This window comes from Myotis lucifugus, unplaced genomic scaffold, assembly GCF_000147115.1.
Source record: "Myotis lucifugus unplaced genomic scaffold, Myoluc2.0 scaffold_356, whole genome shotgun sequence".
Classification (NCBI taxonomy): domain Eukaryota; kingdom Metazoa; phylum Chordata; class Mammalia; order Chiroptera; family Vespertilionidae; genus Myotis; species Myotis lucifugus.
In genome coordinates this window covers 739,182-765,958 of record NW_005871404.1, presented here as the reverse complement: position 1 = coordinate 765,958, position 26,777 = coordinate 739,182, and the positions used below count along the sequence as shown (strand labels likewise).

Genomic DNA, 26,777 nt, shown 5'->3' with positions numbered 1-26,777 from the left:
CAATATTAGGTATACATGAGGCATAAAACTTTATTTCATTTTTAAACTTTATTTTACTATTGTGACCTTGGGAAATCAGTTGGGATCCATATAAACTATAGCTATTGTTGGTTTTCTCCTGCCTTTGACTGGTGGACAGAAACATGTGCTCAAGTAGTTGTGTGAGTGCTCTGAGATGCCCAGTAGACAGAACCTGTATCGTCCTCATCCAAGGTCAGGTGTTGTCACTAATGTGCAGGCTTTATTTTTTAAGCTCTAAAATGGGAATAAAAAGAAATATCTTTCCCCATCTATTTTAAGGAAATCTGAGGAGCAAATGTGTTATTTAGTCAGATAGTTTGAAAAATATGCAATTCTGATATACATTTCTTTGTCTCTTATGTCCCAAATGATCAAAGTTAGAAACGGTGAATATATTTACCTCTTTAACAGTTGTTTTTATGAAACCTTTTCTTTCAGTTAAATCATAAGCAGGGTAATTTTCATATACCTGTAGTGAAAAGGAAAAACTATGTTAAAAATCCAATAATGCTCTATCTTTGGACAAAAAAGAAATGTATATATAAATAGCTGCATGTATGTTCTAATAGTACTCTGGTTCACTAGAGAATTCCCTTGCAAATGAGTTTTAATAATACTCTATATAGAGAAAGTGAAGTAGCATGCAAGGATTCTGTTTTAAACTGGAAATATCAGTTGCATTAACAATAAACATAGGTGAGGAAAACATCTAGGTAGAACTGAATTCTTTATTTTGGCAGGTCAGATATTCTTCAGAGATATTCTCATTTTCTTCTGTTGTATCATCCAATTACTTATAATTCAACTTGAACTCTAGTGTACTTTACTCATTGTGCAATCCCCTCCTCAAAGCTGAATCACTCAGACCCAGCGGGTCTCAGGAGTCCTCTACTCCTAAAATCTTACTCTAAATTTCCCCTTTATCAACCTGACTAGAGGCCCAACACAGAAATCGTGTGCAGGTAGGGTCCCTAGGCCTAGCCTGCGATCAGGGCCATTTTCTGCCCACTTGCCAGTCCCCAGTCCCGCCCCGCCGCTGCCCACCCCGGTTACCCATTTGCCATCAGGCGATCAGAGCCTGTGGGCCAGCGGGGAGGGACCGAGAGGTAGTCAATGTACCTCATAGCGACTGGTCGATCGGTCGTTCTGGTTGTTAAACCGTTATGGTCACTGGCCTTTTATTATATAGGATACCTGCTGCTTGACTTTACAATGACTTCTAGTCCTGACTCCATATGCACCCTGCCAGCTTCACTCCTGTGGTGTAGTTCAAGGTCAGCACACTTTTCTTTAAAGGACCAGATTAATAAATCTTTTCAGCTTTTCCAGGAATACATTTTCTGTCACATCAACTATGTCAGAGGTTCTCAACCTTCCTAATGCTGCGACCCTTTAATATAGTTCCTCATGTTGTGGTGACCCCAACCATAAAATTATTCTCGTTGCTACTTCATAACTGTAATTTTGCTACTGTTACGAATCGTAATGCAAATATCTGATATGCAGGATGTATTTAGGCGACCCCTGTGAAAGGGTCGTTCGACCCCCAAAGGGGTCGCAACCCACAGGTTGAGAACCGCTGAACTATGTCACTGTAGCGTGAAAGCTGCCATAGGCAATAATACTTAAATGAAAGGGCATGGCTGGGTTACAATACAAAAACAGTAAGATAGAATTGGCCCACAAGCTAGTTTGCCAATCCCTGAAAATATAGTCAATCATTTACACTCCTCTGTCTTTTGTTCATTCTCTACAAACCTCCAAACCTGAATTGGTCTACCAACTTTTCTATGGTTAGGCCCAGAGAAAAGATTGCTGTGGGAACATGTAACCACTTTGAAGACTGATCCTGTTTTACTATTAAGTCCATGGTATTCAATGTCAGAGCCTCCCCAGCAATCCCAAGTATTTCTAAGCAGTTCCTTTCATTCCTCCTGTCAATGGCAATTTCATCCACTTACACAAGTGTCCCACATTCCTGTTCTCAGCCAAGTAGTATTACAATTTTTTCAACTTTCTGACATACCTCTTTCCCTCCAGTTTATCCGTGTCTAGGTTCAACTCCCCATTTCCTCTCCCTCTGCAGACAGCCATCCCTCCTCTCCTGAGTCTTCAGCTGCTTCATTCCCAGTAGCCTAACACATGCTTGCACTTTCTCTCCCTGACTTTAGTATTTTACTAACTTGCATCCACTTCCCTCATCTATTTCCCTCCTTAGGCAAGCTGCTTCAAACAGAAGCTTAAATTCATTCACTTTCCTCATTATTCATTTACCACCCATTTAAATTGCTCTTATGTGAACAATTATCTCCTAATTGTCCAGTCCAAAAAACCCTCAAGTCCTTCTCACTTGACCTCTCCATAGTAATGATCCCTGTTTAAAATTACATGAATGTACTCAAAAAACAAACATTCAAAGGGACAGAACTAGTTTCCCTCTACTCTGCCCTCATCCCCCCTCTCCTCAGAGGAAACCAGTTATCAGTTTGCTGTGTATTTTTCCAGATCTTCCTTGAAAAATGAGTTTATACACAAATGTATATACACAATGGCAATACAGTCTTTCTGCATTTAGATAAATGGGATAGTATTCTATGTTTTAAAATGTTGACAATACCTGAAAAATTTTTCCATGTTCTTTTCAACTGCTACAAAGTATTCCAAAAATATGGATGTGGTTAAAAAAAAAATAATTTCCCTATGGAAGGCCATTTACCTGGTTTCTGACTTTTCAGTATTAGACATGTTGAACATTATTGTAATCATTTTGTGCAGATGTGACTATGTCTTTAGGATAGACACCTAGAAATGGAATTGCTAGGTTAAAGGGTATTTGCAATTTAAATTTTAAGATATTACCTAATTGTTCTCCAAAGTGTTTACACCTTAAAGCATGAGAAAATGTTTCCCTTTATCCTTGCCAACCATGAAAACTTTTATTCTTCATAAATATTTTGTCAAGCTAATAAACAAAAGTATTCCCTTTTTATTTCTATCTTCCTCATTAGTTTAGGGAAGGCTATGCATGTTTTCATTTGTTTAAAGGACATGTTTACTTTTCCATACCCACTGCCCCACGTAAGCTGACTCCTTTTTCTTAACTGGCACTACTCCTCGCCCTTGAAAATGTTTCCTCTTGGCTTTCATAGCACCACTCTCTGGCCTTGCCTCTACTACTAACTCTATAGTTTCTTATATTCTGTGGAAATTACCTCTCCAGGACTCTGTCCTTTGCGTTTCTCACCCTTCGTCTTCTTCCGTGGGCAGCCGATCTATATTTCTGGCTTTAACTCGCAGCAATATCCTAGTCTAGGTTTCTCTCCTAATTTGGAGAACTACAATGTTCAGAATTTCTCTCACTTTAATGTTCTAAGCACCCCCATCTTAAAATGTCTAGAACAAAACTCATCTTTTCTCAAAAAGTATACCTTTTATTCTGTTCCCTAATGCACCCAATTCTTATACTACTTTTGACCAGGCTATCTTGATATCTGATTTGGACTGTGCCAACCCAATAACTTTGACTATGACATGAACTGGGTTTCTTGTCTCTCATGTTATTTTCACCAGTCTGTCCTTGATGTGTCTGGGATGACTATTAAAAAATAAAACCTAATTGAGTTACGACCCTCCCAAATAGCTCTCAATAACCTACCCAACCTCCCAATTCCCTGTTAGTTTCAGGAAGAAAACCAAACTCTGTAACATGGCATACTTAGGAACTGAAAAACTAGTATTTTCTAACCTGTGACTTACTTCCAACTCTAGTCTTCAGACAAATTAAACTAATCACTATTCTTCAGTCATTATTTGTCACATTTTGTGAATGTGTCAATGTTCCTCAACTGTATGGGACAGCTAATCCTCTAAGATCTCTTCCAAGGTGCTTTTCCAGATTTCCACAACCCCCTCCCTCTCAATCCCAAGTTGGATAGTGCTGTAGCACCTTTTTTCACTCTTCCAAAAGAGCCCTCAAACATCTATAATAATAAAAATGTAATATGCTAATTAGACCGGACAGCCAAACAACCTTCCGGAGGAAGCCGGGGCTGCAAGGGCTGAGGGAAGCCGCTGCAGCTGTGAGGGCCGAGCCCCTTGCACGAATTTTGTGCACAGGGCCTCTAGTTGTACTCTAATTACCAAAACGGATGTCTTTCAATTCCACTGGGCTTGAAAGTGAAATAATATCTCCCCAAAGCAAAGTAATGTCTTCTCCAGCTCTACCTCTAACATTTATCCCAGGACCTGATATGTAGTAGAGACTCAGTGAGTACTGAACGAATAAATTAAAAAATGATAAATGACTTTAGAAGGTATAGAATATTTCACAATTGATACATTTCAAATATCAATTTCATTTTACTGTAAGAAACCAAATTCTAAAATTTCCCAATATTGAGGTAGAATACTGAATCATATTCAAGACTTGATCATTTTATTTCCTGAGAAGTATCAGAATGTCACAGAAGTCTGAGCTAAGTACCTAATCTATAACAACTCTTTATCATAGTAACACTGACTGAAAATCAGGTGGGCCATGGAATTTTGCTTTGTAAAACTAACATAATCTAAAGATGCATCAATAAAAAGTTTCCATATCAGGAAAAGATAGCTTCCTATGCAGTTTGGAATGTAGCACTTTATTCACTGTGTACATTCTACTATTATTTATGAAACAACTCCAAAGAGCAGAGGCTTTGACTTACTATATTTAATGTGGTTATCCCAGACCTGTAAACAGAGTGCCTGGCATGTAGTAGTTCAATAGTATGTGTTCAATGAATGAATGAATGCATATAAGAATCTGGCTTCGAACTGAATAATGGGTGAAAGAATTTTTTGAATAAAAGCAAACATATCCAAGCACCTGTTCAATTACCTTTTTGCAAATCTGTTTCATTGTAACTTCCTCCAAGTTAGCACTGGCCAATAATTTCTTTACTGTTTCCTTTAACTCTTCATCTGTAGGAGGTTTCTTCAGTTTTTTAATTAAAGGTTCATCATCTGAACTATCCTCAGATTCACTTTCTAAAAGTAAGACATTACATGTGAATAAAATTTTTCTTACATAGTAAATTACCATTCAACATATATTGGGAAAAATTCTATAAGCAGTCATCAGATTCTCAAAGGGATCCTAGATTAAAAGTTATAAATCACCTCTATAAATTACCTATAAAACATACAAATGTCAATTTTGAAAAATTATAAACGATAAAAAACTGGTTTACTACTTTCCCCCCAATGTTCTTCTGAGTTTAACTATTTTCTAAACACTTACAAAGTACATTACAGCATGTATGTTATATCTTTAAAGTTGCTGAATATGTATAATTTCTAACATACCTTTTTTGGAACTGTTTTGATTCTTCTTGGTGGTGCTGCTATCTGCCTTTTTCACATTAGCATTCTTTACAGATTTTTTACTTTTAGAAGTGGCTTTCTGTTTAGGTTTTTCTTTTTTAGATGTCTTTTTTGGTGGCTGTTGTAAAGGAAAGCAAAGTATATACACTGATGAGATTAAATGTCATCTCTCTCTACTCCTCTTTACCCATCAACATTAGAGAAAATTAAAGTTTTCAGTATCACAATAAAGTATTACTAATTAATGTTTGAGATGACTAACATACCTAATAAATTTAATTTTATGCCAAATAAGACTAGTCATGTGAAGTCAAGAATCAAACACTAAAAATGATAGATGCCCACATTTATTCCACACTATTAGATAGAAAACTTTATGTGCATTAATTACCTCACATGATCCTGAAAAACTCTAATACAGGTACTATTAATATGCCGTTATTTACCGTCAGTCTCTCCCAGTTCATATGTAAATTCCATAAGGACAGGGATTGTTTTGACCACCGTGTTCATCTATGTATCCCCTCACTCCTAAAATAGTGCATGATGCACAATAGTTGCTAAGTAACTATTTATGAATATACTAGAGGCCCGGTACACAAAAATGTGTGCACTTGGGTGGGTCCCTCAGCCCGGCCTGTGCCCTCTGGCAGTCTGGGACCCTCGGGGGATGTCCACCTGCTGGCTTAGTGTTTATCTTTTCTCTTGCTCCACTGCCATCACTGTACATATTTACTTAAGCCTAATATCACCTTGAATTAACTCAGTAATACTGTCAGCTGGGAACCACTAAAAAATGCACTTAAGAGGTGTCAAGGAGCTGACATACTTCTAAAAGTAAAGTATATGAGTTTTGCTATGGATTTTTGCTATTTAGAGTCATTTTTACTTATTTCCTAATTCTCAGAGGTGTTTTAGATAGTAGGGGTTGCTCGAAAGTCATTAATGGTTCACCACAAATTTCTGTAATTAACTTAAATTAAGTTTTAAGTTTATTAAGCATCCACATAATTCATAAGAACCACAATAGGGCCTGAAAAGGAATACTAAAAATTCCTAAGTTCTGTTGATGCACTTAATACATAGAATAAAATCATCACTATTAAATACCCCTCTTTAGTCAGAGGGTAATAAAATCTGGACCTGTAACATTCAAATATTTTACAAGAAACTAAGTTATTATTATAGAAAGGGTTGGAGAGGGTGAGCAAGGGGAAACAATGTTATAAACATTATTATTTTATCCTCAAATTAGATAATTTAAGGCTGTCATTAAAATTTTTAAAGGCACACACAATATGGCACCATTTAAAAACCTGCAGGTTGGGAGTAATAATAGTTTAAAATTTGTAGTGATAAAGGATAATCAAACCATCTTCATAAAATTACTGTGGTACAAACACTTAATTAAAACTATGCTTCATTCTATATTTAATATCACCTAGAAGAAATAGTGTTCTACAGTTTTTTAAATAGACAATTAATCTATTACCTATTAACAAACAGATTGCAAAAATACTACAGAGGTACAAAATAATAGGTAAGAGTGTAGGATCTGGAGGCAAGCTTCCTGGTTTCAAATTCTAGCCCCAGCACATCTCTAGGCACTGGTTTCCTCATTTACAAAACAAGAGAAGTAATAGTAATTATGATTTCATGGATAGTAAATGCATTAATACATGAAAGTACTTTAATGGTGTCCTGCATTAGAAAACACTTAATAAATATTAGCTATTATTACTATTTTAAGTGCTTCCTTTTGTAAAATTCTTTCATTATGCAAATATAATTTCCTACAAAAACTTGAAATGCATGCTTTCTTTAAAGGCAAGGCAGCCCTGACCGGTTTGGCTCAGTGGATAGAGTGTCGGCCTGCAGACCAAAGGGTCCCGGGTTCGATTCCAGTCAAGGGCATGTACCTTGGTTGCAGGCATATCCCCAGTGGGGGGTGTGCAGGAGGCAGCTGATCGATGTTCCTCTCTCGTCGATGTTTCTAATTCTCTATCCCTCTCCCTTCCTCGCTGTAAAAAATCAATAAAATATATTTTTAAAAAAATAAAGGCAAGGCAGATATATATAATAGATACATAGAATAAAAAGCAGTTAGATAGACTCAATGATACTTTCATTAACTAGACAGGATACATCATGTTTATTTCACTATGTTCTGATAAGACTGGACACACCATCCAAATTGTTATTTATATTGAATTTCACTTATCTTCAAAAACCAGTTACAAATTATTCTGTGACAAATTAAAGGTACGAATTCAGTAAAGTATCATTTTTTAGACTGATAAAGGTTAGCATGGGAAAGAGCAAAAGCTAGAGAGTAAAATAACTAAACTGTGTAGATATGCATACCTCAAGGTTTCATTTCAAGCTGAGAGGCAATCAAGTAACTTATTAACTCACATCTTGTGCTTTGGTCTTACAGGTATTAAAAAAAACCACACCAGCCGCTCTGAAGATAAGTTATTAGGTATAGGACGTACAGAGAATTTTTGGCAGGTAAGGCAAATACAGGTAACCTGAAATTTTGGAGGTAATGGAAAGAGGCCCTGGGAGACCTGAGAAGGAAAGTTAAACCATGCCCACTTAAAATCTGCATGAACTTCCAAATCACCACTACTTTCATTTCTCCTCCTCTACTTAGATTGCACTCATGGTTCTAAATCCAACTCAATAATCAATCACTTCCTCTAAATCTTTCAGAATACCACCCATTGATTAATCCATAGTCCCATAGTACTTGGCCTAGGTAATTCATTTATACCTTCTTCATGGAAGGATTGTGAAGCAGTGAATAAGAACACAGGTTTTAGAGCTAAACTTCCTGGTTCAAGTCCTGACTCCACCAGTGACTAATTCTGCATTCTCAGGCAAATAACCCTTCCTTCCCTGTGCCTGTTTCCTCATCTGTAAAATAAAGGTAATACCAGACAAGGCTAAATGTAACACTCTTTTTCACATTTGTGTATCTCTGATATTGGGGTACATTTTATAATTTACATTAAAATGATGCCTTATAGGCATTGTAGATTTGATGACCTATGGCCACGGTGTAGAATTTCTGTGAGGATCAAATACATAAATACACATAAGGCAGCAAAGAAAATAAGCATTTAATATATACATTTTTATTAAACTGCAGTTATTTACATAGTTTCCCCACTACAAGTTTAAGGATAGAGCTGACAATCTCATTCATAACAGACACCCATCTATTTATTTCATTGATGGCGAACCTTTTGAGCTCGGCGTGTCAGCATTTTGAAAAACCCTAACTTAACTCTGGTGCCATGTCACATATAGAAATTTTTTGATATTTGCAACCATAGTAAAACAAAGACTTAAATTTTTGATATTTATTTTATATATTTAAATGCCATTTAACAAAGAAAAATCAACCAAAAAAATGAGTTCGCGTCACCTCTGACATGCATGTCATAGGTTCGCCATCACTGATCTATTTAGTCCTCTGTGTCCCTAGCAACTACAAGTGTTTGGCATAAAGTAGCCTTTTAAATATTTCTTGTCATGTTCACTTCTGTATCATTTATAGGGTCAAGGTTTACTCTGAACCCAGGATGTGGTTAAAAATATAATTAAAAGGTGCTGTGCCCATGTTGCTCAGTGGTTAGAGTGCCAGACCATGCATCAGAAGGTTTGGGGTTCAATTCCTGGTCAAGGGCACATATATATGTGAGTTAATGTCTTAGAGCTATTAAAAACCTAGACCTTTGGTTAAGTCCAGTGTGCCGCCTACCATATTAGTTGCATATAGAAATGACTAACCTACTTATATATTTCTTTAAGCCAGAGTTGAAACTACTAAATTATAGGAGTAAGCCAGTGATACCATAACCTATTATCATATTGTTAAACTTAACTTTTTTCCCATTACACACAAAATTACTAATGATGACAAAGAATAAAAATTGTTGGCAGATAATACAGAATGGCAACAAAGAACAACCAAACTCTGTATTAGGGCTTTCTTTGAGTTTACCCCTAAACCCTGTATGGGCCCCTAGATCCTTTCTTCTAAAAAAATTTTTTAAAGCTAAAATGGGTGTAATACAATTTTATATAAGTAGTGTTCTCCAAATACCTTTCTTTTGCTATGCCAACCTCTCCTGCTTATCCTTCAAGGTTCATCTCAAACTGTTAACCACCTATGAAGTTTCCCTATTTGGATCTTTGCTCCCATGCCCCTAGAAAGAGGCAAATACTCCCTGTCTTCTGAGATTCCACATTACCTTGTCCACAGCTCTTTTTAGTTAAGTTATATTCTACTGTACTTTTCTCTTCAATCCATGACCTCCTCCCTCCGACCAACTAAATTGAACTACGTAAGGGTAGAGTCCCTGTCTTATTTCTTGATCTCCAGAGTATTGCTTAAAACTGGCACTTAGTAGTTACTATGTAATTATTTTGAAAATTGAGATGGGAAAATATCTGTGGAGACTAGATAACCTTTAAAGATATATTCCAACCCCGAGGTTATGTTTCATTAGTTCACTCTGCTTGCTAAGATAAACATGTTTTTCTATTAAAAGCAATTAGCAAACTTGGTTTTTAATAGCATTGCCTTCTGGCACAACTTATCTATATTGAGTGTACATTTAAGAGGGGGAAAAAAAGAGTATTAAATCAAATCATCTAATTATTTTGAAAATTGAGATGGGAAAATATCTGTGGAGACTAGATAACCTTTAAAGATATATTCCAACCCCGAGGTTATGTTTCATTAGTTCACTCTGCTTGCTAAGATAAACATGTTTTTCTATTAAAAGCAATTAGCAAACTTGGTTTTTAATAGCATTGCCTTCTGGCACAACTTACCTATATTGAGTGTACATTTAAGAGGGGAAAAAAAAGTATTAAATCAAATCATCATGGGTGGGGCCTTGGCACCTATATATTTTAAAAAGCCCCACAGCTGACTCTCTTCATTTGTTTTTTACAACTATTTTAAAAGTGAAAAAACCGTTCACAGTTTGCAGGCTGTACAAAAATAGGCCACAAGATGAATCTGGTGGACCACTGTTTACCAACTCCTGGTCTAGCTTATGAATTACTGGAGATATATATAAGCAAAGAGCAGGAATCAGATGAAGCAATCAATAGGATAATTTCTCGTTATAAAGTTTATGTCAATAGCTTTTACTTTTAAGTTCTTATAAGCAAAAGTAGATTTATACTCATATTAACTTTCCAAAGTCATTGCTTAAAGTCGAATTTGAATCTAAATCACTAGTTCTACACAGAGAATTCTGAAGACAAAATTACATGAATTAGCAGCTCTGGAAAGAGTAATACAGAGAAGGCATTTAAAAAAATCATTATATATTTATTGTATCCTCAAAGTACAAACGGGAGGATATGCACTCCTCTCTCATGGAGTCAAGGCTAAATGAGATGCAAGACCTGAAAGTACATGACCCAATAGTTTCTCCTCCTTGAATGTACCAATAAATGCTTATTGAACAAGTGGTACTTCTCCACGGGTAGACTGCCAGTTCCTGGAAATCAGAGGCCATGTCCCTCTTTTTCCCCACAGAGCGAAGAGCTCAGGTAGAAAAAAACAATTGCTTTGAATGGATGAGAAGGATGAATCTATCCCCAAAGGTCTTATTATTTACACAATGCCCAACCTCATGGGTTCTTAGTCTGCGTACAACCTACATTACTCTAGCTTCACCTCATTGCTTTACTCTGGACACAGCATCTAACCATAAGCAAGTGTCTGTCAAAGGTACCCTGTACTTTCCTGCTCCCCATCTTTGTTCACATGTCAAACTTTCTATTCCCAAGGTGAATTTCAACTGGTACTTCTTCCATTTCTCTCCAAAGCTTCCCTTCATCAACCGATACTTTTCTGAAATTCTATATTAGATACCACTCAAACTATATTTTGGCTAGAAAGTATCTTCTGTAATGCCAACAGCACTTAGCATATTCCCCAAACTTTGGTCTTTGAACAAAATGTATGGGAAAAAATTAGGTAAGTTTAAAACAAAAAGAAAAGAAGGAAAGGTTAGTTTCCAAATTGTCGTGGATTTTTAAGACCCTGGCTTGCTATTTTTGAATATGCTGTGAGTGATTCAATCAGGACCATCCAGTATTGTAGGTATTTTTGAAGTGCTCAAGGAAAACAGATAAGAATTAACAGCTGCCATTAATTTTAGATAGTACAATGTACTAAAATCTACATTTTTAAAAGATTAATTAATAATATAATTTTTTAAAAATTTGAAAGGGTTTTCCATGTCTCTGAGAACCGTGAAGGTATAAAATCAGAGGAACAACATGAGCACTTTTTGAAGGAAGGCAAAAAAAAAAAAAAAATCTTGGGAGAGAAGGCTTACCTATCTTTTATAGGCAGCAGGGCTCTTTGAAGAAGGGTCTCCAAAAAAGACGCCTGTCACAGAGCCAGAATCCTGTCCTCACAGCAGAAAGGTTGTACTGGGTGAACAGATGAACAAAATTAAAATTAGCTTAAAATACACTATTCTTATAACAACTTGGCTGAGAAAGCTGAAGAGTGCCAAGTGTAAAGAAAGTGCAAGTCTTGTTATATTTCACAAAAGATTATAAAAACAAGTTTAAGTCTAAATAGACTTTATTATGGTGATTATTCAACTTTGCCTTCCAACGAAAGGTTTAATAGTTTATAAGGTTTTGTAATCCCTCTGATCAAATTATGAGATGTGGGAATTCTGTTTTGTTTTTTTAATCCTCACCTGAGGACAAGCTTAGAGAGAGGAAGGGAGAAAGAGAGAAATGTCATTTGGGTTACCTTCTATGCATGAACCAACTGGGGATTAAACCTGCAACCCAGGTATGTGCCCCAACTGGGAATCAAACTGGCAACATTTGGGGCACAGGACGATGCTCAACCACCTAAGCCACAGGCCGGGCAATTCTTGGTTTTTTTTTTAGAACATAATTAAGGACTAACAAAACTTTCACATTCACCCTTACCAACTTCCAAGTATTTTTTCAAATGGTCCAAATATATGTTTACCAGAAATTATAATGCAAAGTTTCTCTTATTTGGCAAACATTGTAGAAGAGCTCACTCAACATCCCTTTTTATTTGCCTTCCTCCTATAGAAGCAGGAAAGTAACACTTGGATCTCATAGCTTTCCTTTCAGCTAGAGGTGGCCACATATAAAAGTTCTGGCCAATTCAATATACATGGAGATCTCTAGTAAAAGGAATCCCTTCAGGGGGAGTGGGGAACCAAAATCACTAGAAGAAAGCTCTTTGTTCTTTCTTACCTAGAACAGAGAAACAATGCCTAAAGGTAAAACAACCATTTTATAATCATAAGGTTAAATGCCACATATAAAGATGATGGCTCAGGAAGAAAAATGGTACCCCAATTCTTGATACCTTTATCTTGGGATGGTATGCTGGCCAATAACTGCTTATCTGTGGACTTCTTGCCATGAAAGAAAAAGAAACTTCTGTTTTGGACATATTAGTGAGGTTTTTAAAGTATTTATAGCTGAAGACATTCCTCACTCAGAATATTCAGATACATTCTCAATACTCACAAAGTAAAAATACAGTTTTATTTTTTCTACAGATAAGAGTGTTAGAAAAACACTAGGGAACAAAAACTACAGAAGTAATAGATAAAATGGGGGGGGGAAGTTAAGTATGTGTTTAAGGGTCTAAAAAATTTATAATACTCATTTTCTCCAATCTGGAAAGCACTGCTTCTCCCTTTTCTCTGTATTCTCCAGTGATTTCTCTGTGCCTAACACCTAATATCTGTGAAAGGCCAGCCCGAATATGATTTAATCTCACTGGTTCACTTTAGCAGAATTTCCCTAAAGATGCTAATCCAATATGGGAACCAGTTCATTTTCAGAGTAAGTTTACAGGAAAAACAAAAAACAAAAAAAACTAAACCTGTCATTTTTCTATTCTCTCATTTTAAAGAAACTTCATCTACCAGTTTCTTCCTGGTTCCAAATTGCTCTTCTGCAAATGGCCCAGAGCTGAGATGATAAAGAAGTTTAAAACAGCTTTTATAAAACAGCTAGAGGCCTGGTGCATGAATTTGTGCACAAGGAAAGGAAATTAATTAGAATATTTTAATATTGCTTTTCACCCTTTCTCTATAATAGAAGTGTCAACCAAATTCACAATCGACGACAGATCAAAACACACGCGTGTGATTGGCGCCGGCGAGAGCTTTATATGTATTGTGCATGTGCAAGTCAACTTAGCCTTTCACACACACACACACACACACACACACACACACACAATAAACTTGCTTAATTAGACCTGCTTTTTGATTTACTAGTAGCTAAACTTTTTCCAGCCCAGCCCAGTGGTGAAGCATCCCAACTTCTTTCAGGTAATTGTCAGCAACACAGCAGTAAATATCAACACAAAGCAGATTATTATTGTAGATCATAAGGGAGAACAAAGGGTAAAATATTTAATTGCAGCAGTGTTGGACTATATTCTGTGCAGTGAGAAAACCTGAAGTCGTTTTCAAGGTCCACCATTTCTTACTTTGTTTCAGTAGGGTCAAGTTTCTAAGCTTTCTAAATCTCCGTTTTCCAGCTAATGAAAAGAAAATAGGATTCTACTGAGTCTCCTATCTACCTACTCCAGGAATTCTATGAAGATCAAATGAGATAAGGCACGGGAAAACACTTCACAGACATTTGGTTAAAGTGTAAAATGTTTCACCTGGCTTTAAAGCAAGTCTTGTTCCTGGGCTGAAGAAACTCCAAGGAAGCTAGTCCCTAGGGAGAGGAAGCTGGGCATTGCTACATGACATATTACCCGGCGCCCACTGCCAGTTTCTGGGCTGGGCTGTGGACCGCATTTTGTGCCATGGGATCTCGGCAGCATTGGCTGCGATTTGGTGGGGTGTCACTCCAGGGTGGTGGCGGGGCCTGTGTCCCACATGGTGGAAGCCGAGTGTTGCTTTGTGGGCGCCAGGTCCGCAATGCCGTTTCTCTGTGTTGAGCGTCTGCCCCCCTGGTGGTCAGTGCACGTCATAGCGACTGGTAGGACGGACACTTAGCATATAGTAGGTCCTAGGGTTACATCGGAGATCTGTTCCTACTGCGCGATGTAATGCGATTTTCACCGTAAGTTGGAACCCCCCTACATAAGCACCTACTTCACTCACATGGAGCACATACACAGCAATAATGAAGTGAAACAGTAAAAAAATTTAAAAGAAACATAACAATTCCTGACCTTTACTTGTGGTAAATAAATAATAAAAAACATAAAGCACATATGTATATATGTCAAACAGAACTTTTTTTTTTTAAATAAATACTGTAAATGGGAGATGGCGATGTAACCACAAAAGGACATACATCAAGTCCGACATAACCCGAGGACTGCCAGTATTAGCCTTTTATATATATAACTATCCAAGTCATTCTGAGAAAGAGCACCTTATTTGAGTTAATTCTAAAGAAACAGAGAATTAAAAACTGTTGTGAACCACTCACTGAATATCATAGAAACAGAGGTACAGGTACAGAGAACCTTGAACACAATGTCTTACCAATTACTGGCTAACATGCTAATGTGACATATTTTCTTATAAAAGACTTTTAAAAAAACAAGAACAGCTCTAGTCAGTGTGGCTTAGTTAGTGGAGCATCACACCATGCACTGAAAGGCTGCTGGTTCAATTTCCAGTCACGGCACATACCCGAATTGTGGGCTTGGTCCCTAGTAAGGAGCATGCAGGAGACAGCCGATTGATGTTCCACTGTCACATCGATGTTTCTCTTTCTCCTTCCCTCCCTCCCTCTCTAGAAATCAATGAAAAATCTTTTCAAAAAATAAGAGAAAATATATCCTCAGATGAGGATTAAAAAAATCCAACAAATTAACCTTCATAATTTACTCCAAGAATCTAAAATAGAACATGCAACTGATCTTAGTAAGGAGAAGCCTTTATTTATGAAAAATTCACTCCAGGAAATAAACAGAATAAGTAATATTAACTTAGTAATTTTCTATGAAAAAAATCTGCAAAATATTCCATCTATAGGCAATCAACCATTTTTCCAATCAACTGAAACTCTTCTTTATGGCCTCTTAGAAAAGAGGTCCTTCCTTTCATGGTACTGACCAAAAATACTCCATTTATGAAGTCTCTGACAAGGTTGCCACTTAACCAAGTCATCAAAAAATGGAATAAAGAAAACCATTTATCACAGAAATATTGTTCCTCCTGCTAGCACGTACCTTGCAAAGCGATCAGAACTTTTCATAGAAATGGAATCAGCAGTAAAGTTTTTGAGGAGATAGCCCTAAATTTGAAAGTCTTTAGAGCAATAAAGAATATCTATGCTTATTAGATTTAGCCCCATCGTATCTCAATCCAGATTTTGTTGGCATTGTTTTTCATGAAGTCTGCTTGTATCAGCCCAAGAAGAAAAACTGAAGCAGAAAATAGAGCATAATGATACAACTTTTATATTGTGTAACTTTATATATTTAATGTCCATAAAAGCATTCTTCAGGTTGTCTTTTTCCTCCAGGTATTTTCATCAGTTGACCTGGGTTTCTAGTTTCACTTGTGATCATTATCCAGTAATCAATATGGTTATAAATCAGGAGTACTCTATATTCACAGACTTCAACTGATTCTATTTAAAACAATGAAATAATCGGGAAAGCAAATGAGAAAATTAATAACCTTTCTAAATACAATCTTCCTGCACTTTAGTAATGACAGGAAGACTGGATTTAGAAATCCTAAAGGTCAGCTTACTACTACTACTAATAGCAGCAGCTAATACTTAGACAGTACTTGTGCCAAGCACTGCTCTAAGTGCTTTACATAAAATCATTTAATACAACCCTTTGAGGCTGCTACTATTATTATCCCCATTTTACAGAAGGGAATCAGATGTTACAGAGTTTAAGTAACTTGCCCAAAGTCATACAGTGGTACAGCTGGGATTTGAACCCAGATAGTTTCCAAAGCCTATGTTCATAATCATAGTGCCTCTACAAAAAAAATCAGATGTTTATAGTCTATGACAACTTTTCATGCTTTAACCCTGCCTTTAAAAAGGTTTTAGGGGAAGCACAGTGAATACACACAGTAGATAACCAAAAATTTGTTGAATGAGGAATAACACTATTACTGCAAAATTGGCATTATTGCATATTCACATATAAACATTTTCCTCCCATATTTTCCTAAAATCAATTATAAAAAACCTTAATGCTCAGATTACTCATCTTACTTTACACCAAAAATATATTAAGACTAGTGTCCCGGTGCACGGATTCGTGCACATTGAAAGGAAATTAATTAGAAGAAATAGTTTAATATCGCTATTCGCCCTTTCTCTATAATAGAAGTGTCAACCAAATTCACCATCAACAATGACAGATCAACACACAGAGATGCGATTGGTGCGAGAGCTTTATATGTATCGCGCACCCATGAGTCAACTTAGCCTTTTATATATATAAATATTTATGAAACAACTGCTGGCTTTGTAATATTCTTTCAATTATGCAACATTTCAAACTTAGCTTTATTGAAGTCTTTATAAAATTTGACATTAAAACAAGCATGGATTTTAAATACCTAAAGGCAAATTTATACAAGATACACACATATAAAACCAGAGTTCACAATATCTTTTACTCCCTCTAGAATCAACTGGAGGTGATTTTGCCCCCCACGGGAGACACTTGGCAAAGTCTGGAGACATTTTTGGTTTTCACAACTGGACATTGGGGAAGTGTGCTACTGGCACCTAGTGGTCAAATGTTCTATAATACACAAGACAGTCCTCTACAATGAAGAAACATTTTGGCCCAAAATGTCAAGCCACATTAATCAAATCCTAACTAAGTCCAAGTACATTACCCAACTTATAGAGCAAGTTCTGATCAGTGAAGAGTCTACGAAAAGACTATTAACAATAATAGAAAATTACTTCCTATTTCCCATCTACTTGACTGAAGAGACACAAAAAGGGAAAAGTTAACCCTTTAAATGGTTCAGCACCTTTTCCCTTCCTGAAGTTTCACTTTGAAAACTAAAAATGTTCAACATTTACAAAGATTTGTAAGTAAAGGAAAACGGCAGGCATTCCTAAGTGATACAAAATGTGCCCACCAATCAAACTTCAAATCCTGTTATTCTCATTAAATAATCCCCAACAAGTTGAGAAAAAAATGGTGGTCCTTAAACCCCTGGTTTTTTGCATGAAACAGAATAAAATGGTTCAAGATCATCGTAATATACTAATATACTTTGAAGAAAATTCTCAAAAAATCTGCTCCTTTGTGTTCCTGTTCAGGATACGTACCCCTCCCCCTATGCCTTCCCTTCCCATTTGACCTACTCTAGTCAAGGCCCAGGCTCAAATTCAGTTCCATACTAACCTCACTCTTTTCCAACTTTTACACTCTGGCATATCAACAAAACTAAAAGCCTGTTAAAGGGAAAGAAAAGGTTTACACTGAACTACATGTCTTCAGAATTTACAGCATCTAATATGGAACTGATGGTTCCTAGAATCTATTTTCTGGCTATACCTATTACATAGCAGGAATATTTAACTCTCCCCAGGAAAAGAAATGAAAAAACAAGAAAAACTAAAATGTTACCTCCTCTTCACTTTCTTTATCTTCATCCTCTGAAGACTCTTCTTTGTTTTTCTTTTCATCTTCATCACTGCTAGATTCATCTGACAGAATCTCAGGACATTTGGTTTGCTTTGCTTTCCTTGCCATTCCAGAACTGTTCCGTTCCTTTTTGTTGCCTTTGCTAGAAGTTTTTTTAGATTTTGGCAATGGCTGCATAAAATAAAATAAACACCAATGAGGTATTTCCAAGTCAATCAACTATTTCTGAGACCTACTTCTCAACTCAATTCTTGTTTGTCTCAAGGTATATTTCCAAGCTTCGCAGCTTTAGAGAATAATTTATCTTGAACAATGAGTCAAATTAATCTTTTTTTGTCTGAACTACCAATACCTTTTCATTTGTATTCTAAACACCTAGGCAAGAGACTCTTCACAAATGTTTAAATATGCATTCTATGTTCTGACATGGGACTAGAAGCCCAAGTACACACCATGTTAAACTCAAACAGTTATTTACACTTTATCAAGATAATACTTTGAATCAGACTTATAATTTACTAGTATTTCATTCCTATAAACATCAGCTGCTGTCAGAGAAGCTTCCTGTTTTAGGGGACCCTCCAATGAAAGGACTGGGAAGAATCATCCATGAAGTAAATGAAATTTCACTTTATACACCCTGAATTTATGAACTATGTAGTTTATATTCATATTACCTCTGGGCTCTACTTTCAATAATGTCAGGATTATATTCTCACATGATTGTAAATATGTAGTAAGTACTGAATGTCTTAATTGATAAATTAAGAACCACAGAATCAGTGTATTGCTCTTACTTTGATATTCAATTAAAGCACACACATTAAAATGAAAAGATCATGTGAAGAAAAGTATTATATTAAACAACAAATTTAACTTTTAAGTGCTTTCTTAGGGGAGAATTTACTAACTTCTAAAATTGAAAACCATAAATAACCCTGCAAAAGGATCTGAAAAGATAAACTTATTTATCTTTTAAAAATTACTTATTTCTGAAAATTATGGGTATCTTTTGTTTTTATTTTTGCCTGTTATTTTCTGCAATAAACAGAAACATTAAGAAAAATTCCATATAACCTTAAGATACATAACTGTATAAATGTTAGTGATAACTTTAGGCAGTATTTTTTATGAAACTAGCAGACCCTCACAGCTCCCTTCTCTCCCAGGAACTTCCAGTCTTAGGGGTCACTTTCACCTGCACAAAATTTTTAAAAAAGTGGCTACTTATGTAACTTAGTGTTCTCAGGTAATCTACAATGTACAGATAGCCTCTAACTTGACCAAACAACCTACCCTTCAAAAAGCAGACGGGGAAGCAGCCAATCTAGGTCATTCCAGAATTTTAAGTTAGTGAACCAAATTTATTTGTCAGAGGAGTTCTCTATAAGAAAATTCCTTGAATGAATACAGATATCCTTGTTATGTGAACTCTTACCATTACCAGGAAACAAATCCATTTAGATAAATTCTCTGATTCTTTGTTTGGAGAAAAGATAACTGTCTAAACTCTCACTACTATCTGAAATCCAGGACTCAAGTATAATAGAAAAATATGACAACCCTTACTTCCTCAACTCAGGAATCAGATGCAGGTAGTGAGATTATAATATGTATATGGAATTAGTAATAGGAGGATTGGAATGGGTACTGAATAAACCTATACAGGGAAATGAAAAATTTAACTTGAATGTTAAATCATTCAAGTAACCAATCAAGAAAATGCAACTTCCAAAAATAAGATTTTAATTAAAAAAATAGTAATAATAAATGCTTTAGAACTTTCCTATATTAGTTTTAAAATTAGTTGAATCTATTAATCAAAATCCAGTGTTGCCCTAGCCAGTTTGACTCAGTGGATAGAGTGTGAGGCCCTTTGACTGAAGAGTCATGGGTTCGGTTCCAGTCAAGGGCAAGTACCTTGATTGCAGGCTGGATCCTTGGCCCTAGCTGGGGCACGTTGGGAGGTAACCAATGAGATGTGTCTCTCTCTTTCTCTCTCTCTCAAAAAAAAAACAAACAAAAAAAACCCAGTGTCAATGGCATCATCCCTTTTTGTAAACAAAATCTGATTAACAACTAATTAAGGTAGCTATACAAAAGAACAATATTAAGATTATTATAGGAGACAAAATTAGTACTAATGAATTTATAGTGTTTTTCTTCAAAGTGTATGGTAGCATAGAAAACAGCTTAAGATACCATTAGATTGAGCAGTAATCAGAATCAAATAAGAAAAATGAATGTAAGAGTTAGTTTCCATAAGGAAGGATAAAACATAAGGAAGTGCTTCTCAAAAGTGTGGTTCGTAGACCCTGGGGTTTTCTGAGAACTTTTCAGAAGCCTACAGGTCAAAACTATTTTCATAATACCAAGACATTAATTAGCTCTTTCACGGATTATGGAAAAGCCAAGGTAAAACAGCTGTCATCTTAGTACTTACTAATCAAGCAGAGGCAGCAAACTGCTAGTCATATTCCTCATAACCACACACTAGCAGGAGGGAAAAAGTGTTTCATTGAAAAATGTCTCTGATGAAGCAGGAAATATTAATTGTATTTACTCTAAACTTTTTGAGTATGTTTTTAGAATATCTGTGTAACAAAATGGGAGATACAACAGAGTAACTCTGGCTACAAATTGAAGTTTGCTGGTTTTCTCAAGAAATACACTTGTATATTGAATTGTGACCTAAGCTAGCTACCTTTTTTCATGGACCACCATTTTTAAAAGAATAATTAAAAAGGAGAGACTATAAATAATTGATTTGTTACTAAAATAATAAAAATTGGTCCTCACTTTGCCAGAAGGCTTTGGATGCATTAAGAAATTCAAGATCCTCTTCACCAGTTCACTATTTACACCTGATCTCTCCAAATCAAGAACCTCACAGATGCTTTTTAACATGGCATTTCTAAATCTGAAAAAGAAAATAAAAGAAACCAAGGTGATTATGTAGGAAAGTTTATAAACATCTCCACAATATAAATGCAATAGCTAACCAAACTGGCTAGGCTACAAACATTTAAAAAGTAGCCAATGTTTCTCTAAATCTTAGAAGTACTCCTAATAATCTTTGATTAGTGTACAAACACAACCAGATTAGAGTATTAAAAATTGAAAACACCATCTACCAATTCTAAATATAGTAAAACAATACCTAAGTTAATTCATTAGAAAATAATGTAAAAAGTTTTCAATACTATAAAATTCACGGACTTGATCATTCTTCTGGCTGCTGATTGTGACTAAATATTACATTTCCCCCTCAGCATTCCTACCATAATGTTTCAAGGAAGGAATAGATAATAAAAGAATTCCTTTTTTATATCTGTTTATTCATTTTCTTCGCTGTGCAACTTGGCATTGGAATTGGTGGCTCTGATGACCAGCTGGGCTGCTTTCCACAATGGCTTTGACGTTCTTTGAGGAGATGCTGTGAGCAATTTCAGCACAATAAGATCTGTTGCACATCAGCAGCACTTCAAGCTCCTTGACATTGTGGACCAAAGACTTCTGAAAGACACTGGGAAGCATGTGCTGTTTTCTTGTTGCTCCCATAACCAATATTGGGCATCAAGATCTGGCCCTTGAATCTTTTGCACATCCTACTGTCAATGCCTCTGGGTTTCCGTCAGTTACACTTAATTTTGACATATTGGTCTGACTGGTGTCGGATGAACTTCTTTTTGATAATCTGGTTTCATGAGAGGTCTGGAGACAGCCAAGGATGCCAAGTAGGAGATGGCTGCCACCTCCATAGGCAATACCGAGGAAGAAGATTAGAGTTCTTAAACTACAGGGAATTTAATAAACAAAAACTCTAATATATCATCTTGCTTGCATTATGGTGAAAGACATTGTTTCTATCAAAGTGATTATCTTCAAAACAACTTAGTACCTACAAGTGGAGGAACAGAGTGGCTGACAGAACAGGAGAGAAAAGTTTTCACTATATTCCCTTTAGACCTTCTGAAATTTCAACTGTGAATGATTTGCCTGTGTATATCGTTCTCCCAAGAAATAAAGACATCTTTGCATTTTCAATAATCTTGATAGCCATTATTTATTGAAAATAATGAAGGTCTCAAGTTAATGGTTATGTTGACAAGTCAGATCTAGGCATTTAAAGCAAAGAATTAGCAATCTACATATGGGTGGTCACATTAAATATTTAAAAATAAAATTTAAAGCACATTGATCAGCCCAGCCAGTGTGAGTCAGTGGTTAAGCAGTGACCTATGAATCAGGAGGTTTGATTGCCGGTCAGGGCATATGCCTGGGTTGTGGACTCAGTCCCCAGTGTGAGGTGTGCAGAAGGCAGCTGAGGTCAATGATTCTCTCTAATCCATGATGTTTCTCTCTCTCTCTTCCCCTCACCCTTCCTCTCTGAAATCAATAAAAACATATTAAAAAAACCACATTGATCAAAACATGATATTTATAAAAATAACTTACTTTTTCAACATTTCTTCCTTCTTTTTATATTGGGTACTTCCTTTTTCAAATGGAAAGCCACTGAACTGACCCACATTCTTCTTTAATGAGGAAACCTGAAAATGTTTCTTATTATTAATACTACTTATTACCCAGTAATGTACACAAGAAAAAATTCAAGCCAGCATCTTTATTTTCACATCTGTCTCTACGCTACAATACTGGTTTATGCAAAATTTCTTATTCACAATTGAAAACTATACTTATTACTAAAATATTATTATATATATATAATTATTAAAGTTTATTTTTATTATTGACAGTATTTCAGATGTCCCCTATTTTCCCCCCTTTACTCCCCTCCATCCAGACCCCACCCCACTCCAGGCCTTCACCACACTACTGTGTCCATGAGCTATGCATATAATGCATATAAGTTCTTTGGTTAAGCCATTCTCTTTCCTCCCACAACTTCCTTCCCTCTGATATCTATCAGTCTGTTCCATGCATTCATGTCTCTGGACCTATTTTGTTCATCAGTTTACTTTGTTCATTAGATTTCACATATAAGTGAGATCATGTGATATTTGTCTTTGACTGGCTTATTTCGCTTAGCATAATAATCTCCAGGTCCATAATAAAAGGCTTACAAACATAATCTTTTGAAAACGAGAATCTGAATAAATTATCTAACCCTACAATTCAAAGAATTAGAAAGAGAGCAACAAGAAAAGCCTAGCATAAGCAGAAGAAAGGAAATAATAAAGATCAGAGCAGAAATAAATGACCTAGAGACAAAAAAAAAAAACAATACAAAAGATCCCAAGAGCTGGTTCTTTAAAAGGATAAACAAGATTGATGAACCTCTAGCCAGGCTCACTAAGATGCAAACAGAGAGTACCCAAATAAACAAAATCAGAAATGAAAGAGGTAAAGTAACAACCGATCCCACAGAAATACAAATGATTATGAAAAAATACTATGAACAACTCTATTCCAACAAAACGGACAATCTAGATGAAATGGACATATTCTTAGAAAAATAGAAGCTCCCAAAACCCAATCAGGAAGAATCAAAAAACCTGAATAGGCTGATAACTACCAAAAAATTGAAGCAGCGATCAAAAATCTTCCTGCAAACAAAAGCCCTGGTCTGGATGACTTCACAGGGGAGTTCTACCAAGCAATCAAAGAACTAAAACCTATCTTCCTCAGACTATTCCAAAAAATTCAAGAGGAAGCCAGCATTACCCTAATCCCAAAACCAGATAAAGACACCACACACAAAAAAGAGAACTACAGGCCAATATCCTTGAGGAACATAGATGCTAAAATCCTCAACAAAATTCTATCAAATCAGATTCAGCATTACATTGGAAAGATCATACACCATGACCAAGTGGGATTTATTCTGGGGATGCAAGGATGGTACAATATCCACAAATCAATAAATGTGATACATCACATAAGCAAATTGAGAGATAAAAATCACATCATATCAATCAATGCAGAAAAAGCATTTGACAAAATCCAACACCCTTTCTTGATAAAAACTTTCAGCAAAGTGGGGATAAAGGGATCATACCACAACATAATAAAAGCCTTATATGACAAACCTACAGCCAACATCATACTCAATGGGCAGAAACTAAACTCATTTCCCCTGAGAACGGGAACAAACAAGACAGGGATGCCCACTTTCACCACTCCTGTTTGATATAGTACTGGAAGTGCTAGCCATAGCGATCAGACAAGAAGAAGAAATAAAAGGCATCTAAATTGGAAAAGAAGAAGTAAAACTGTCCTTATTCGTAGATGACATGATACTATACATAGAAAACCCCAAAGACTCCATCAAAAAACTACTAGACCTAATAAATGATTTCGGCAATGTAGCAGGATACAAAATTAACATCCAGAAATCTATGGCCTTTTTATACACCAATAATGAACTCACAGAAAGAGAAACGGAAAAAAAAATCTCATTTACCATTGCACCAAAAAAATTAAGATACCTAAGAATAAACTTAACTAAGGTGGTAAAAAACATGTACTCGGGAAACTATAGAACAATGAAAAAAGAGATAGAGGAAGACATAAACAAATGGAAGAACATACCATGTTCATGGATTGGTAGAATAAACATCATTAAAATGTCCATACTACCCAAAGCAATCTATAGATTCAATGCAAACCCCATTAAAATACCAATGGCTTATTTCAAAGATCTAGAACAAACTCTCCAAAAATTCATCTGGAATTAAAAAAGACCCCAAATAGCCACAGCAATCCTGAGAAAGAAGAACGAAGTTGGAGGGATCACAATACAAGATATCAAGCTATATTACCAAGCCACAGTTCTCAAAACTGCCTGGTACTGGCACAAGAACAGACATATAGATCAATGGAACAGAACAGAGAACCCAAGCCATTATGTTCAATTAATATTTGACAAAGGAGACAAGAGCATACAATGGAGTCAAGACAGTCTCTTCAATAAATGGTGCTAGAAAATTTGGTCTGATACATGCAAAAAAATGAAACTACACCACCAACTTACACCATACACAAAAACAAACTCAAAATGGATAAAGGACTTAAATGTAAGATGGGAAATCATAAAAATCCTACAAGACTCCATAGTCAGCAAAATAGCAAACATGTGTCGTAGCAATATCTTTACAGACACAGCTCCTAGGGCAATGGAGATTAAGGAGAAAATAAACAAATGGGACTACATCAAAATAAAAAGCTTCTGCACAGCAAAAGAAACCATCAATAAAACAAGAAAGCCCACTGCATGGGAGAACATATTTGCCAATGTTATCTCCAATAAAGGTTTAATCTCCAAAATTTACTGAGAACTCATACTACTTAAAAAAAGGAAGATAAACGATCGAATAAAAAAATGGGCAGAGGATCTAAATAGACACTTTTCGAAAGAGGACATAAAGAAGGCCAAGAGACATATGAAAACATGCTCAAAGTCACTAATCATCTGAGAGATGCAAATCAAAACAACGAGATACCATCTCACATCTCTCAGAATGGCTATCATCAACAAACCAACAAATGACAAGTGCTGGCAAGGATGCGGAGAAAAAGGAACCCCCATACACTGCTGGTGGGAATGCAGACTGGTGCAGCCACTGTGGAAGACAGTATGGAGTTTCCTCAAAAGGTTTAAAATGAAACTCCCATTTGACCCAGTAATCCCACTTCTGGGGGGGGGGAAAGGACTTATATACATGCATATTAGCATAACATCTGGACACAGATACTGGGGCGGTGGGGGCTTGCCCTGGGTGGGAATGGCTGTGGGGGGTCAATTGGGGAAAAGGGAGACATATGTAAAACTTTAGACATTAAAAAACCTATATACCTATATATATATACATATATTATATTGTTTGGACAAAATAAAAAAAAGGGAATCCCATACAAGACCCAAAAAAAAATAAAAAATAAAAAGGGAAACCGTGGGATAAAGGGAGGGATTTCCTGATTACTGTATATGCTCCCTGCCTATCAGTCACATAGTAGTTGGCTCAGATGGACGGTGGTGTTATCTCAGCGCTTGTATTCAAGTAATCCTTATTTATTAACTAGAGGCCCAGTGCACAACATTCGAGGGGGAGGTAGGGGAGAGGTCCCCTCAGCCCGGCCTGTGCCCTCTCAGTCCGGAACCCCTTGGCAGATGTCTGCCTGCCGGTTTAGGGCCGCTCCTGCAACTGCAGCTGAGCCCAGCTTCTGGCTGAGCGGCACTCCCCCTGTGGGTGTGCACTAACCACCAGGGGGCAGCTCCTGTGATGAGCGTCTGCCCCCTGGTGGTCAGTGCATGACACAACAACCGGTGGTTTCCACCCTTTGGTTGATTTGCATATTAGTCTTTTATTATATAGGACTAGAGGCCTGGTGCACAAAAATTTGTGCACTCGGGGGGGAGGGGAGGTCCCTCAGCCCGGCCTGTGCCCTCTCGCAGTCTGGGACCCCTCGGGAGATAACGACCTGCTGGCTTAGGCCTGCTCCCGGGTGGCAGAGAGCAGGCCCAATCCCTAGGTGCAGCCCCTGGTCGGGCTCAGAGCAGGGCCGATTGGGGAGTTGGGGCGCCGCCCCCTGTCATGCACAGAGCAGGGCGGATCGGGAGGTTGCGATGCCACTCCTAGTCACGCTCAGGGAAGGGCCTATTGGGGGGTCCCGGCAACGCCCCCTGTCACACTCAAGGCAGGGTCGATGGGCCCTGGAAGCGGCGCCACCCCGTCACGCACAGAGCAGGGCCAATCAGGGGGTG

General features: G+C 36.7%; 1 protein-coding gene and 1 pseudogene across 6 annotated transcripts in view; both read right to left on the bottom strand.

Moving 5' to 3' along the window:
- DEK (DEK proto-oncogene) overlaps positions 1–26,777 on the bottom strand; it is a 33,801-nt gene that overhangs the window by 1,519 nt on the left and 5,505 nt on the right. For 3 of the 6 annotated variants that reach the window (XM_023764884.1, XM_023764885.1, XM_014466764.2), the window contains exons 4-10: positions 22,508–22,602; positions 20,849–20,969; positions 18,032–18,220; positions 5,368–5,503; positions 4,901–5,049; positions 422–490; positions 30–255 (exon numbers count right to left, since the gene is read on the bottom strand). In XM_023764884.1, coding sequence (XP_023620652.1) covers positions 205–255; positions 422–490; positions 4,901–5,049; positions 5,368–5,503; positions 18,032–18,220; positions 20,849–20,969; positions 22,508–22,602 — 810 coding nt within the window. In that variant the 3' untranslated portion in view covers positions 30–204. Of the gene's footprint in view, positions 1–29; positions 306–421; positions 491–4,900; positions 5,050–5,367; positions 5,504–18,031; positions 18,221–20,848; positions 20,970–22,507; positions 22,603–26,777 lie in introns of those variants that run through there. The other 3 variants (XM_014466765.2, XM_006101410.3, XM_023764886.1) reach the window with 3 other exon arrangements.
- Positions 20,994–22,214, bottom strand: LOC102442919 (annotated as a pseudogene).